General features: G+C 29.6%; 1 protein-coding gene across 1 annotated transcript; it reads left to right on the top strand.

The window, feature by feature from the left end:
• Nucleotides 1-7577: 7577 nt before the first annotated feature.
• Nucleotides 7578-14279, top strand: LOC123291461 (alpha-(1,6)-fucosyltransferase). The gene is made up of 5 exons (XM_044871761.1): nucleotides 7578-7607; nucleotides 8839-9004; nucleotides 9665-10095; nucleotides 12028-12370; nucleotides 13506-14279. The coding sequence occupies exons 2-5, from the start codon at nucleotides 8843-8845 to the stop codon at nucleotides 13914-13916; spliced, it is 1347 nt and encodes a 448-aa protein (XP_044727696.1). The 5' UTR covers nucleotides 7578-7607; nucleotides 8839-8842; the 3' UTR covers nucleotides 13917-14279.
• Nucleotides 14280-14606: the final 327 nt, after the last annotated feature.

Raw genomic sequence — 14606 nt, 5'->3', positions numbered from 1 at the left:
AATTAATAAAAAATATAAATATTATATTGAATTTTAACTTTAATTTATTTAACACCTTTTGGATTTGGCAATTTTCCAACCCCTTTTCCTCCTTTTTTTATCAACAAAGTCATGTTTTAAGTAGGTTTGTTTCAATACATATCATATTTTTGACAAATGACAAAAATCGCAATTCAATAAAGAATATCTAAGACCGCAGACACCAAAAATTTAGTTAAAAAAAAAACCAGCGATGATATTTTAGCGATGAATGACAAGAGCTTTATTTTCAATGAGCTGGCTTTAAGCGACAAATTAGAATTTCACCTTACTGCAATCAATTGAAACAAATCAAAACAAATAATTTTTTTTAAGTTCAACCTTTATTCTTGTTTTATTAAAACATTAAAAAATCTGTATTATAAATTTATTTATCAAATACTCTCAAAATTAATCCTGATAATAAAAATAGGATATACTTTACTATGATAAAAAGTCAGTTTAAGTCGTTCTGCCATATGGATGAAAAAAAATCTACAGCAGCGACAAATCGTAAATACTAAACATTGTTTAGCTTTTATTATTTAATGTTTTTTGTTTACTTATAATCATGCATACGATATTTATTTACATCATCATTCGAGACTATATTTGATGAAATATGATACATACAGGCGTAAACTAAATATTGACAAATATCTTGTCTAGTAATCTTAATTAAAGATAATTGAAAAAAATACACTCGAACCAGGACTCGAACCCGGACTTCTTGGATGCATGTCAAGCGCCCTACCAATTAGGCTATATCGATCGTTTAGCTTCTTACCATTTGACGCTGCTGTAGTTTTTTTTTCATCCAGATGGCAGAAAGTGCTAAACTTACCACGTGACCTACTTTGACGCTCAAATTCAGCGTCAAGCGTCATCATGAAAATACACCTTTAGGCTTTCACGTCAAATAATAAACCCCATGAAGTTGTGAACAAAAAGGGAGATAAGTGAGAGGAAGGAAAGTGAAGCCTATAATAACGCGGTAGTCTTTGTTTTTAAAGTTGAAATTACCCAGCGAAACAGGCGGATAACTGATAATTTAGAAATATTTTACTTTATTTAAGGCATACCTAAATTACAAATTAGAAATAATAATTTTATTAAACTAAGTGTAACGAAAATAAAATATGTATAAATAAATTTTAAAATTATTATTAATATTGGTAATTGATAAGAGTTACTATCAACTATCATGATATAATAATATTTAGAAAATGTTTTAAATCATTTAATGAAAATGTATGTTCGTTCCAATCATGGTCACGTCACGGTTCCAGCTTCCACCCCATCCAAACATTCCAAACCAATAAACAACATTTTAATATTAAATTGCGAGCTGAGCAAGTGAGCACTAATAACAATACAATACAATACGTGTCGTTATTTCTTTTGAAAAATAAACCAAGATATAAACAACAATAGGTATGTTATTTATACCATCTAGTAAGAGTATACAGATATGGGAATCCTCAAATTACTTTCAAACGGTTCATGATCAATTACTGATATTTATTATGTGTTTAAGAAGACTATTATATTGATCAGGTCCGTGCGCAGGAATTATCCAAGGGAGGGGTTCAAATTTTTCTTCATCATGTTAGGTCTTAGAGGTTAATAAAAACAAGAAACTCTTTTTTCGAGTAAGAGAACATTTTATTAGGTCAAAATTTGATCTTCAGTCACTATTTTTGAATAAGTTAACTCTGCAAAGTACAGAAAAAACCTTTTTCATAACTCTGTACGCATCGACCTCTACAGTGCGAGGTTAAACCGATTAGCCGATCTTTAGACATTGTAGAACTAAGATATGTCTTGAGACGACGCAAAGTTGAAATTTAGCGTTCATTCGTCGCTGTTTTTGTCACAGGTAAAACTGCCAAAACGCATTTGGTAGACATTGGGAAAACACACCTTTATTGTGAACATCGCGTGCTTCGAGTGAATTTGAAAGTTGAATTTCGTCGACCCAGATGTCACGGGAATCATCGTTTAAAGTTTAATAGTCTAGTTCAAAAAGTCGAAAAAAAAAAGTCAAAGAGTCTTCCTCCAAATTTTTCATTTTGTTGAGAAAAAGACAAGCCAAATTTGAAAAATATTGCAATGATTAAAAAATCGATTTATAATCTTTAACTGAATAAGTCTATTTATTCGAGCGCTGGTCTGTTATGACGCGAACTTTCTCGCAGATATCACTCACGGTTTTGAAAATATCTCTGAACTCTTCTCCAGCGTTTCCTCTTCTTTCAATTTAAATCTGTTTCGCAGCCCAGAACGATAACCTCACCAAGATCCAGGTTTCATATTTGAAGTATTCGATTCAAATACAAAGTCAAAGAATGTACCGAGCTCAAAATATGCATGAGTATCTCACTAGTCAGTAGAAATAAATGGGTGCATTTACAGGACTGTATTGTTAATTTAAATTTACGTGGAGAGATTTTCAATGGGGACAATAACGTTCACGCAACCCTCTTAGAGAAAGGAGGGCTATTAAAAATGATAATTTATGAATTCTTAAACGTTAACAATGCGTCAGATTAAAAAACGTCAAAGAACTTTTCTTCTTAGAATTTAGTGAATAACTGATAATTTCTATTTTATAGGGTGATTTCGGACATCCTAGGCCAGAAAGTGTATTTAGGAGATTATCTTGAATAATATATTGTAAAGAAGTTAACGATTAAAAGGGCGATAAAAATATATAAGCTTGCAGTGAAATGAGGTATATAATACTGTGCCAGCAGGGAGACTTTAAACACATAATACTGTATAGATAGTAGTTTTTTACAATACTTCAACTATAGTTATTTTTGTTACAACCACAATACTCTGCTATAGCTGTTTCTGTTCAACAATAAAATGGTTTAACTTCGCGTTATTATATCTCGACAATGAAAAAATCAATAACTTTTTTAGGTCTTTTCGTTTCGTTCAGACAGACGGGCGGACAGCCGGAAATGGACTCTTTAGGTTGAACAACGCTATACCAAAGTTTTGTTCGTAGCATCATTTTTTTTTTCATCAAGTGTTTTTCACGATTTTCACCATTTAAAAAAATATTCTTGAAGACATATAAATATCGAAAAATCAAATCGAATTCTAAGCGATATTTTTTGAGAAAATTTCAATGTTAATTCCCATTTCCGCGAATAATGGAAACAAATCGATTATTTACTTTGAAAAAAAAAAAAAATATAAATAAAACTATTTTACACGTCATATCTACAAAAAAAATTTTTTGCTTAATAGCAATTTTTTTCCAAATTGGTTGTTATCATACATTTTATTATCAATAAAAAAATATCCTTGATATTTAATTGCCCAATACTTTTTTTTTTCAATTCTACAATTAGTTATTTATACCATGTATATATGAAATATATATGGTATATTAAGTTTAGCCCCAAGTTTGTAACGCTTAAAAATATTGATGGTACGAAAAAAATGCTCAAAAACGAAAAGATATATCAAGCTGAAATTTTTACAGCGCAGTTAGGACGTAAAATGTGAGGTCGAGTTCGTAAATGAGCACATAGGTCAATTGGATCATGGGTCCGTAGGACCCATCTTGTAAACCATAAGAGATAGAACAAAAGTTAAAAAAAATATAAAAAATGTTCCTTATCAAAAAATAAACAACTTTTGTTTGAAACATTTTTTTGTAAACATCACTGTTTACTCACTAAGGCACACATTAGATGGAAATTTTATAGTATGTATTAATATGGGATTATCAGTTATGTATGTGTGACATGAATATGTGTAATGTGATAGAGTAATCAACACTGTCTTTACATGATATTTCAACAACTAACTCAATCAATTGTTTATTTTCACTTGTTTTTTGATAAATTTAATTTAGAAAAAAACCTATATTTAAATTAATTTTAAAAAAATATTTCGTGTATCGCGTCACATAACTTCCATGAACAGGTACACTCCCATGCACAAAGTATTAATTATAGTTTAGCTTTTTACGATTTGACGCTGCTGAAGATTTCTTTTTCACCCAGATGGCAGAACGGAGCTTAAACTGACTTTTTATCATAGAAAAGTATATCCCATTTCTATTATCAGAATTAATTTTGAGAGTATTAGCTAAATAAATTTATAATATATATTTTTTAATGTTTTAATAAAACGAAAATAAAGGTTTGATTTAAAAAAATTTTATTTTCCAATTGATTGCCAATTCCAAAGAATTTTTTTTGAAAATTTGATAATCATATTCACCACTCATTATGAATATAATTGATTATCATTACCATGTGTCTTATTAAAAATGTGGTTATGGATTAATATAAACTTGTTTGTTTTTGTCGCTCCTATTTACAATTTGACGCTGGATATAGTTCTATTTATTTCTGCCAGGTGGATTCCTAATTTGACGCTCAAAGCCAGCATCAAGCGTCATCATGAAGTTACATCTTTTTAATTTGACGCTACACATAGTTCTATTTTTTTCTGCTAGATGAAATCCTAATTTGTCGCTCAAAGCCAGCGTCAAGCGTCATCATGAAATTACACATTAAGACTCGGGGGGCAAATATGGCACAGCACATTTAGATATATAATGAAGCAGGGCATCTTTAATTTTTTTATTTAATGGAAAAAATCAGCTGAATGTTGAAAGAAATTCAGTTAATATTTTTATTATATTTATTTACGGTTAATATTTTTTTTAAACTCGTGGCGCTAGCATCTTAGTATTAAAATCGAATATCTTAAGTTTGATTATGCTTCGAATAACATACCTATTAATTGATACATCTTGGTATAAAATAGTATTATTAGTTTTCAGTCACAAACGTCACAAGTCACATATAATTTTTACATTTTGTACAAGTGGTTTGTTCACAATAAACTTTTAAACATGGCATGACAATTAAATTATTATAAACAATCCAACAAAAAACAAAAATTTAAAAGTTAAAAAAATTTACTTACTTTTAATCATATAAAATAAATATAAATTAGTGATAAAATGTATAATACAAGTTTTAAGTGATGAATACATGTTCGAAAATGAGTTCGAAAAACATAACCTGTTGTAAATATTTTATCTATAATAAATAAATAAAAATTAAACAATAAAATTAATTGAAAAATGAATACGATATTTAGACAATTAAGTGTTTTTGGTTGGAGGCGTTCTCTATTGATAATCCTCGTAATATGGTTTATTGTAGTCATTACATCAATTTTACCGATGATCTTTAACACGGGAAACAGTAATAATGACAACAGTTATGATTTTGAGAATACGAAACTATTAGCTCAACGTTTACAAGCAGCATTAAATAATTTGGATAGTTTGAAGAAACAAAATGGTTAGTTCAATTTAAAATACATTTGTATTTTTATCGAGGAAATAAAAACGAAAAAACAAATCTGATCAAGGAAAAACCTCCGCGTTCGTAAATTTTTATCATATTCATGTGAACTTGGGTATTTTCGTTTACGTCCATAAAAGAGGCAGAAGTATCATACTTCCGGACACCAAATTATCCATATTTAACATTTAAAAAAATTAATTTAGGCGATTCTAAGTATATTTCGATCCCTGTCATTTTTTTTACTTAATCTCACCGCTTTCGAGATATTAGCAATTGCAAAAAGAAAAAAGGAAAGTTTGCCGAAAATTCGTTATTAACGAAATTTATTTATTTATTATAAGCATTTTATGACTCTTGACAATTTTCACGAAACCTCACCGTTTTCGATATACAAGTGTTTAAATAAAAGTACGAGAAAATTCGTTATTTATGAAAATAAAGATTATTTTGTGATTCTGGTAAAAAATTTGATTTGAAAACCATATGATTTTTTATTTCCGTGTGTCCGTCCGTGAACATGATAACTCAAAAACGAAAAGAGATATCAAGTTGAAATTTTTATGGTATATTCATGGTATGTACTTGTAAAATCGAACCCAGGTGATTGGACAGACGGACTCAACCTTAAAAAACATTAAAATCGCTCCTGAATCATATCTAAGAACATTTTCCATTAAATTACATTTTTCCTTCTCCAAACTGAACAGCTTTTGAAGATCATCGCCTATTTTTTAGTTGTTTCGAGTACGGAATCCTAACTCGCACTTGAAACATAAATAAAAATACTCTCCATTAAATTATCTTTCAAATAGACACACACTTAGGGCCCGACCTAGCTATTTTGCCACTCCGGGCAAAAAATAATATTTGCCTCCCTTTACTCTCATACCATATACAGGGTGCTTCTTCTTTTTTAGGTTGACATATGCTTGAAACTCGATAAATAAATTTAATCGAGGAAAATGGTTCAAACGAAAAATGTTGTTATTTTCATAGGCACGTATCTTATACCGGCATCGAATTCGATCTAAATTTTCAGATTCAATTAAAACCTCACCTTGATTCATAATTGACAAACAGATGAACGCTTTAAATTAGAAAGTTATGCTTTATAAACACGCAACATTTTTTGTTTGAAACACTTGTTTGTAAACCGAATAGATTAGATAGTAATTGACAAAAATCTAGCATTTTGTGCGTTTATTCATTTTCACTTAAAATGGTCTTTATAGAAAAACAAACCACTTTTATTGAATTTATTGGAAAATTTTTTTCCTAGAGTGCCTAGATTTCACAGAAACAATTATATGAAAAACCAATGTTGGGTAAAACTTTTCAGCCTGTTTTTGCCTAAACTGTACGGTTTACGAAAAACTGTTACTGTTTTAATCAATAACAACTTTCTAATTTAAAGTGTTCATCTATCGATTACCAGTTATGGAGTAGAATGAGCTTGAAAACCTAGGTCACTTTTAATGTCTGCGTACGAAGTGCGTTTACATACCCAACATTTTTCGTTTGAAGCATTTTTATCGATAAAAGTTATTTTTCGAGTTATGTATATGTATTATATGTATAATTTCGCTTAACTACATAGATTCCAATCGTGTTTTTTCAGTGTTTTATTTTATTTATTTATTATAATGAATTTTTTCATACAATCCCAGTTTTTGGAATAGCCCTTATTAAATCGCAATTATCGAGATTACTGACATTACTGTATATAATATTTTAAGGATTTGCAACTCCAGGCGGTTTCCCGCTCAGACAACCCTTAAATCGGGCACTGCACACACACAGCAGTCGTACTTATAACACCCCTTTTTGTTGATTCTTGAGTTAAAAATAAAATTGTTTGATTTGAATTGCAGGTGAATTACGTAAATTATTAATAGATATTGCATATACTAATACAAATAATCAAAATGGTGATCAAAAAGAATTATTTGAATTAATTAAAGATAAAATACAACATACAGAACGTATTATTAATAAACATTATGATTTTGGTTTGATCTCATCCAAAGATGAACCAAATATTCAATATGAACAATTACGTAGACGTTTACATATGAATGTCGATGAATTGGAATTCTTTATGAAAGCAGAAATTAAGAAATTTATACAAAAACAATTATTATTGAAGAATGGAAATGGAAATAATAATCAAAATCATTTTGATAAAGAAAAACTTGCATTTAATTTAAATCATTTTTTAAATTTAAGTTTAGAACGTACTAGGTAAGTTTTTATTTCAATTTCTTAATATAATGGGAAAGCCTGACCAAAAAAAATTCGTTGAATTTACTAAAGCTGATCATTTGAGGATTGGTTATAGTAGTTTTGTACACACACATACAAGGTTCAATCAAGCGAACGATAGAACCGGGGTCAGATATATGCTATCGAAACGGTTATGATTTCCGTGATTACGGTTACAGATTGTATATTGCATATAAATAACAGTTATGACTGTCAGTCAGCCCTTATGTATTAGACCAGGGTTGATAATTTTTGAGACCAAACCATATTATAGTAAAATGAAACACAGTAGATCTTCTAAATCTTCAAGACCATCGCCGTCTTCGTCTCCAATATCATTTCTAGTCTGCATTGGTTCTTCATCCACAATTCGTTTTTTTTGTATTTTCTGAGAACATTTATCATAGTAATGTATTTTTTTTACACCATTAGAAAGTAGAGATTTCAGCGAACAAAAAGCCCATCGACTTTTTTAAAAAAGGAAATATTTTGACGTCAGAATTTTCGATTGAAAATTAGGGTACTTTTTCGATATTTATTAAAAATTAGGTGAACAAATAAACATTTTAAATAAACAAAATTACAATGTGTTTGAAACATAAAAAGGAAAGTTCTTACCAAATTTCGTGAAAAAAAACATTTTTTTGTTAAAGATAAAAATGAAAAACCAAAAACTTGGTTATTTGAATTTTTCACATAAATTTTGAGGTTATGTGAAAAAAGTGTATGAACAAAAGTTGTAGATCTTTTCATTACCTACAACTTTGCAATTTAACTTTTTTCTATAGGACTTGTAGTTTTGCCGGAAATCAAGATAAACTGTTTTGTACCCTTAAAAACTCACCCCCTTCCACTTCTCAAACTCATATTGCCCGTAATTTACTTTTCCTTTCATTTTTGTGATATTTTCTTCCTTTTCCAATGGGTTTCATCCTACTATAATTTTGTTTCACTTTTTAGTTTTTACCATTTTCAAATATACCAACCTGGTGTACCTGTACAATAAATAAATAAGATTCAATTATGAATGCCGTGATATTTAAATGAATTTATTAAAATTGAAAAATTCATTTTTCTCAAAATGTCCTACATTTTCCAGTAGTCCCCGGTAAATCACGGAGTTTTAAAATGTCCCCATAAAAATAAACCAATAAATCAGGAGAACGTGGGAAAAAAATTTAAAAAAAAAATTGGTTTTGATTGTTTTCAGAACAATGTATAAAGATTTAGTGAATTTAGCTGAAGTTGATGGATATCAATCGTGGCGTGAAAAAGAATTTGAAAAATTGAGTAATTTAATTCAACGTCGATTAGAATATTTACAAAATCCTGCTGATTGTCATAAAGCGAAAAAAGTTGTATGTAATTTAAATAAAGTAAGTATTCAAGGGCATATTATTGATTAAGAATTCTAAGGCTGTAAAATATACTGCCTCGCAAAGAAAAGGTTCACTAAACTTGCACTAGAAACATATCTACGAACACTCTTCATTAAATTACCTTTTTCTTAAAAAACTGAGAAGTTTTTGAAGATCATCGCTAATTTTTATTTTTCTGGTACGGAACCTTAAACTCGCACTTGAAACATAGCTAATTACACTTTCCATTAAATTACCTTTCAAACGAAAAAAAAAAAAAACAAAAACAAAAAATAAAAATCAATTCATCCGTTTAGGCGCTATGGTGCCACAGACAGACATACATACACACAAACATATAGCGGTCAAACTTATAACACCCCTTTTTTTTAGTTAGGGGGTTAATAATTCGGACTTAAAACATAGCTAAGAACATTCTCCATTAAATTACCTTACAAACGAAACAAAAAAATTAAAATCGGTTCATTCGTTTAGGCGCTACGGTGCCACAGACAGACACAGACACATAGCGGTCAAACTTATAACACCCCTTTTTTTTTAGTTCGTGGAATAAAAAATCAAGCTTTTTATTTAAAATTTCCTTGACGCTCGTACATCCTTAATACTTTGATTGTGTTTATATTGGAAATTTTTCATAAACATGGATATTTTTTTAAGGGATGTGGTTATGGGTGCCAACTTCATCATCTAGTATTCTGCCTAACAATGGCATACGGTACCGAACGTACACTTATATTACAATCAAAAGGTTGGCGTTACAATAAAGCCGGTTGGGATGAAATCTTTCAGCCCGTTAGTAATTCATGCTCCACATATCATTATGATACATCCATTGTAGAACAATGGCCTGGTGAAAATGATCCAGAAATTATACATTTATCAATTATTGATAATTTAATACCAACACCGGAATATGTTCCACCAGCAATACCTGAGGATATTTCAGCACGTTTAATTCGTTTGCATGGTGATCCGATTGTATGGTGGGTTGGACAAATGTTAAAATATTTATTGAGGCCACAGCAAAGTTTAGCGGAGAAACTTCAACAAGCAACTAGAAATTTAAATTTTAAATCGCCTATTGTTGGGTAAGTGTTATTAAGGACGTTATCTTGATACAATATTAAATTATACTTAACTTAAAAAAGAAGAAGACACCCTGTATTCTTTTTTAAGTTGACGTATGCTTGAAACTCGATAAATAAAATTAATCGAGGAAAATGGTCCAAACGAAAAATGTTTATTTCAAAGGCACAAATCTTATACCGGCATCGAATTCGATCTAAGTTTTCAGATTTAATTAAATCCTCACTCTGATTCATAACTAGTAAACATTAGACGAACGCTTTTAATTTTAAAGTAGTTCTTTATAAATATGCAAACATTTTTTGTTTGAAAAGTTTTTTTGTAAATCGAATAGTTTAGACAGAAATTTATAGCAAAAATCCTTTTTGTGTGTGTTTGTTCATTCAATTTAAACAAAAATGGTCTTTATAGAAAAACAAACCGCTTTTATTGGATTTATTTTAAAATTTTGTTCAAAAAGTGCCTAGATTTGATACGAAAAAAATTTTTGGATAAAACTTTTCAGTCCATTTTTGTCAAAACTGTAGGGTTCGCGGAAAAATGTTTCAAACAAAAAATATAACTACTTTTATCGATAACAACTTTCTAATTTAAAGTATTCACTTATCGATTACAAGTTATGGAGTAACTTTTTACATTGTGCTTGAAAAACTAGGTCAAGTTTGATGTGCGCGTATTTATCACAAATATGGGATGTAAATTCAACAATACTCCAATACGAGATTGTCCCATTTTTATCCTAAAAACTCACTTTTTTTATATTAAAATTGAAATATTAACATTTTACTGTTAGGAGTTCTTCCAGGAGGTTTTTTTGATCGTTAATCACAAATCTAGGGTCTAAATTCAATAATATCACACTTCAGTTAGGGATTTTTCCCATTTTTGATTTTAAAACTAACTTTTTATAGGCTAAAATTGAAATTAAAGAGAATTGAAAAAAATACACTCGAACCCGGACTTCTTGGATTCATGTCAAGCGCCCTACCAATTAGGCTATTCGAGTTCTAGACACGAATACAATTTTTTCAACTCAAAGAATTTTTTAATTTGTTTATCCACTTATTTATTATTATTACTTATTGTTGTTGTTTACTTTTAATCATGCACACGATATTTACATCATGGTCTATTCGACTATATTTGATGAAATATGATACATACAGGCGTAAACTAAATATTGACAAATACCTTATTTTTTTCAATTCTCTTTAATTAACATTACTAGACAAGATATTTGTCAATATTTAGTTTACGCCTGTATGTAGCATATTACATCAAATATAGTCGAATAGACCATGATGTAAATAAACATCGTATGCATGAAAGTAAACAATAAATAATAAAATTGAAATGTAAACCTTTTTTCTGTAAGAATTGTTTCCAGGAGTTTTTTTTATCTCTAATCACGAATTTAGGTTTTAATTCAACAATACCAAACTCCATTACGTTATTCTTCCTATTTTTAACACGCTTATATTAGCTTCACCTGTATGTATGTATGTTTGTATGTAACTCTCTAATAGCATACCCATAGATACCCATCATCAGTTATATACATTTATTATACTATCGATAACCATACTATACATAAATATATTTAGAAGAAGCAACAAGCGTGTTTTTTAGTTTTTTAAATTATATTCTTATTGGTCTAAAAACTCCGCTTTTTTGGGATAAATTTTAAATATAAACTTTTTTTTGTAAGGAATCTTCCAGTAGGTTTTTTAAATCGCTAATCACAAATCTGGGCGTCGAAATACCTACACACCTAACATTTTTCGCTTGAAGCATTTTTATCGATAAAAGTTATTTTTCTCTCATCGTCTCAGGAGCTTTATTTGCCACGCGGCAGAAAGTTAGGGTTGATGGATTTTTTGACGTTTCATATTCTTAGAATATACTAGAAATCTATTATTTCTTTCGTATTTCAGTATTCATGTACGACGTACCGATAAAATTGGTACAGAGGCAGCATTCCATTCGATTGAAGAATATATGTCACATGTGAATGATTACTATGATCGATTAGAATTAATGATGTCAACACAGAATCAACAATTGGATCAACGACGTGTATATATTGCAACCGATGATCCAAAAGTGATTACAGCTGCAAAACGACAATATCCACAATATGAGATTATTGGTGATACAAATATTGCAAAAATAGCAGCTGTTAGTACACGTTACACGGAACGTTCATTATTTGGTATCATTCTGGATATATACTTTTTATCCAAATCCGATTTTATTGTTTGTACATTTTCATCGCAAGTAAGTACTTATTTTATTTTATTCGCTAATCTTTATTTTATTTTATATTTTATCTAACCTTTTTTGGGATAAAATTGAAATAATAATCACAAATCTTGGGTCTAATTCAATAATATCACACACCAATACGGAATTCGTCCCATTTTTTGCCTAAAAACTCACATTTTTGTAAGTTAAATTTGTAATATTAATATTTTGCTGTAAAAAGTTCTCCTAGGAGGTTTTTTTATTGCTAATCACAAATCTGGGGTCTAAATTCAATAATACCACACTCTATTATGAGATTTCGTCCTAGTTTTGGCCTAAAAACTCACCTTTTTTGGGATAAAATTGAAGTATAAACATTTTGCTGTGAGAACTTCTTTCCGGAGACTTTTTGATATCTAATCACGAATCTAGGGTCGAAATTCATTAATATCACCCTCCAATACGAGGTCTTTTTGATCGCTAATCACAAACATGGGATCTAAATGCAACAATACCAAATTCCAATACGAGGTTCATCCCATTTTTGCCCTTAAAACTTAACTATTTTTAGGCTAAAATTGAAATGTAAACATTTTTCTGTTAAAATTGCTCCCAAGAGTTTTTTTTATCGCTTATCACAAATCTAGGGTCTAAATTCAATAATACCACACTCCAGTACGGAATTCGTCCCAATTTTACCATTAAAACTAACTTTTATTGGACTAAAATTGAAATGTAAATATTTTTCTGTATTTCTAACAGGAGGAGGCTTTTTTTATCGCTAAGCACAAACCTGTTGGTTAAATTCAATAATACCACACTCCAATACATAATTTCGTTCCATTATTGGCTTAAATACTGACTTTATTAGGCTCAAATTGAAATATTAACATTTTGCAGTGAGAATTTCTTCTAAAACGTTTTTTAATCGCTAATCACGAACCTAGGGTCTAAAAACAATACCTTACTCCAGTATAGGATTTGTCCCATTTTTGCCCTTAAAACTTAACTTTTTTTGGGCTAAAATTGAAATGTAAACATTTTTTTGGGGAATTTCTTCCAGGAGGTTTTTTTAAATGGGACAATTTTCACAATTTTTTTTGTTCGCTGATCATGAATCCGGAGCCCTGAACTCAACAATAAACATTTGACTGCTTTTTGTTTGCAGGTATGTCGTGTTGCATATGAATTAATGCAAACATACGGTTTAGATGCAACTAATAAATTTCGTTCGTTAGATGACATTTATTATTTTGGCGGTGGTAAACCACATATAAAAATCGCTCATATGAAACATATGGTCGATTCGACAACATATTACACAAACGAAGCAGGGGGTGCAGCACCCATTATGCATACAGTAGCTGGTGAAATAAATTTAGAGATCGGTGATAAAATTCATATAGCTGGTAATCATTGGAATGGTTACAGTAAGGGTAAAAATTTACGTACAAATCAAATGGGATTGTTTCCATCATTTAAAGTTGACGATCAAATATTAACGGCTAGATTTCCAACATATCCATATGTATCCAATTTAACCAATACCCCAAAAATACGTTCAAAAATATTTAATTAATTATAATAATAATTAAATTTATTATTCCGAAGGGGCTGATTCAGTAACTAAACAACGTAAAAAATAATCTTTGGTCCTTTTGAGCTCTCTGGTCAGGGCGTTTTTTAAAGGTAAAGAAAGAAAGTTGAATATTTAGCGCAAATTAAACTAAATATGTAAAAGGAAAAAATTAATGTATCTTTGAAATTTTCCACAGTTATTTATTAGGTTGTCAAAACATTGTAAAAAAAGTCGACCTCTTAGGGGCGAACCTAACTCCCTTTTTGGGGGAGGTAGTTACGGGGTTTTAATCAAATTTTACAAATTACAAATTACAAAAAAACTATGCATCAAATAAAAGTTCTAGCTGAAGAATTTATGCACATTTTGGTTTTTTTTACCACTTTCTAGCTTCAAATTAGACTGAGATATGCTAATTTTAAAATGGAATTTATTTGAATCATTCTTTCGTAAACATCACTGTTGACCCGTGAGGACGCATCTTAGGAAAAAACTTTGATGTCCATTTTCTCCAAAACTATAAAAAGAAGTGTGTTGATTTGTTTTCAAGCTAACTTCAACTAGTTGGTTTGGTGAAACATTCTAGAAAAACAAAAAAAAATTTCAAACATTTGATAAAAGTATTTTGGAGACGTCCTCACGGGTAAAAAGAGAAATTTTTTAATTTTTTTTATAAGAAACACCAAAGTT

Source organism: Chrysoperla carnea, chromosome 2 (assembly GCF_905475395.1).
Source record: "Chrysoperla carnea chromosome 2, inChrCarn1.1, whole genome shotgun sequence".
Lineage (NCBI taxonomy): Eukaryota > Metazoa > Arthropoda > Insecta > Neuroptera > Chrysopidae > Chrysoperla > Chrysoperla carnea.
Note: the sequence above shows the minus strand (reverse complement) of the source record. Positions and strands in the feature narration are given on the sequence as shown.

Coding starts and splice junctions, on each gene's coding strand:
- LOC123291461 (XM_044871761.1), top strand. CDS start 8,843: ATGTATAAAGATTTAGTGAATTTAGCTGAAGTTGATGGATATCAATCG. Junction 9,005..9,664: donor TTGTATGTAATTTAAATAAA/GTAAGTATTCAA, acceptor TATTTTTTTAAG/GGATGTGGTTATGGGTGCCA. Junction 10,096..12,027: donor TTTAAATCGCCTATTGTTGG/GTAAGTGTTATT, acceptor TTCGTATTTCAG/TATTCATGTACGACGTACCG.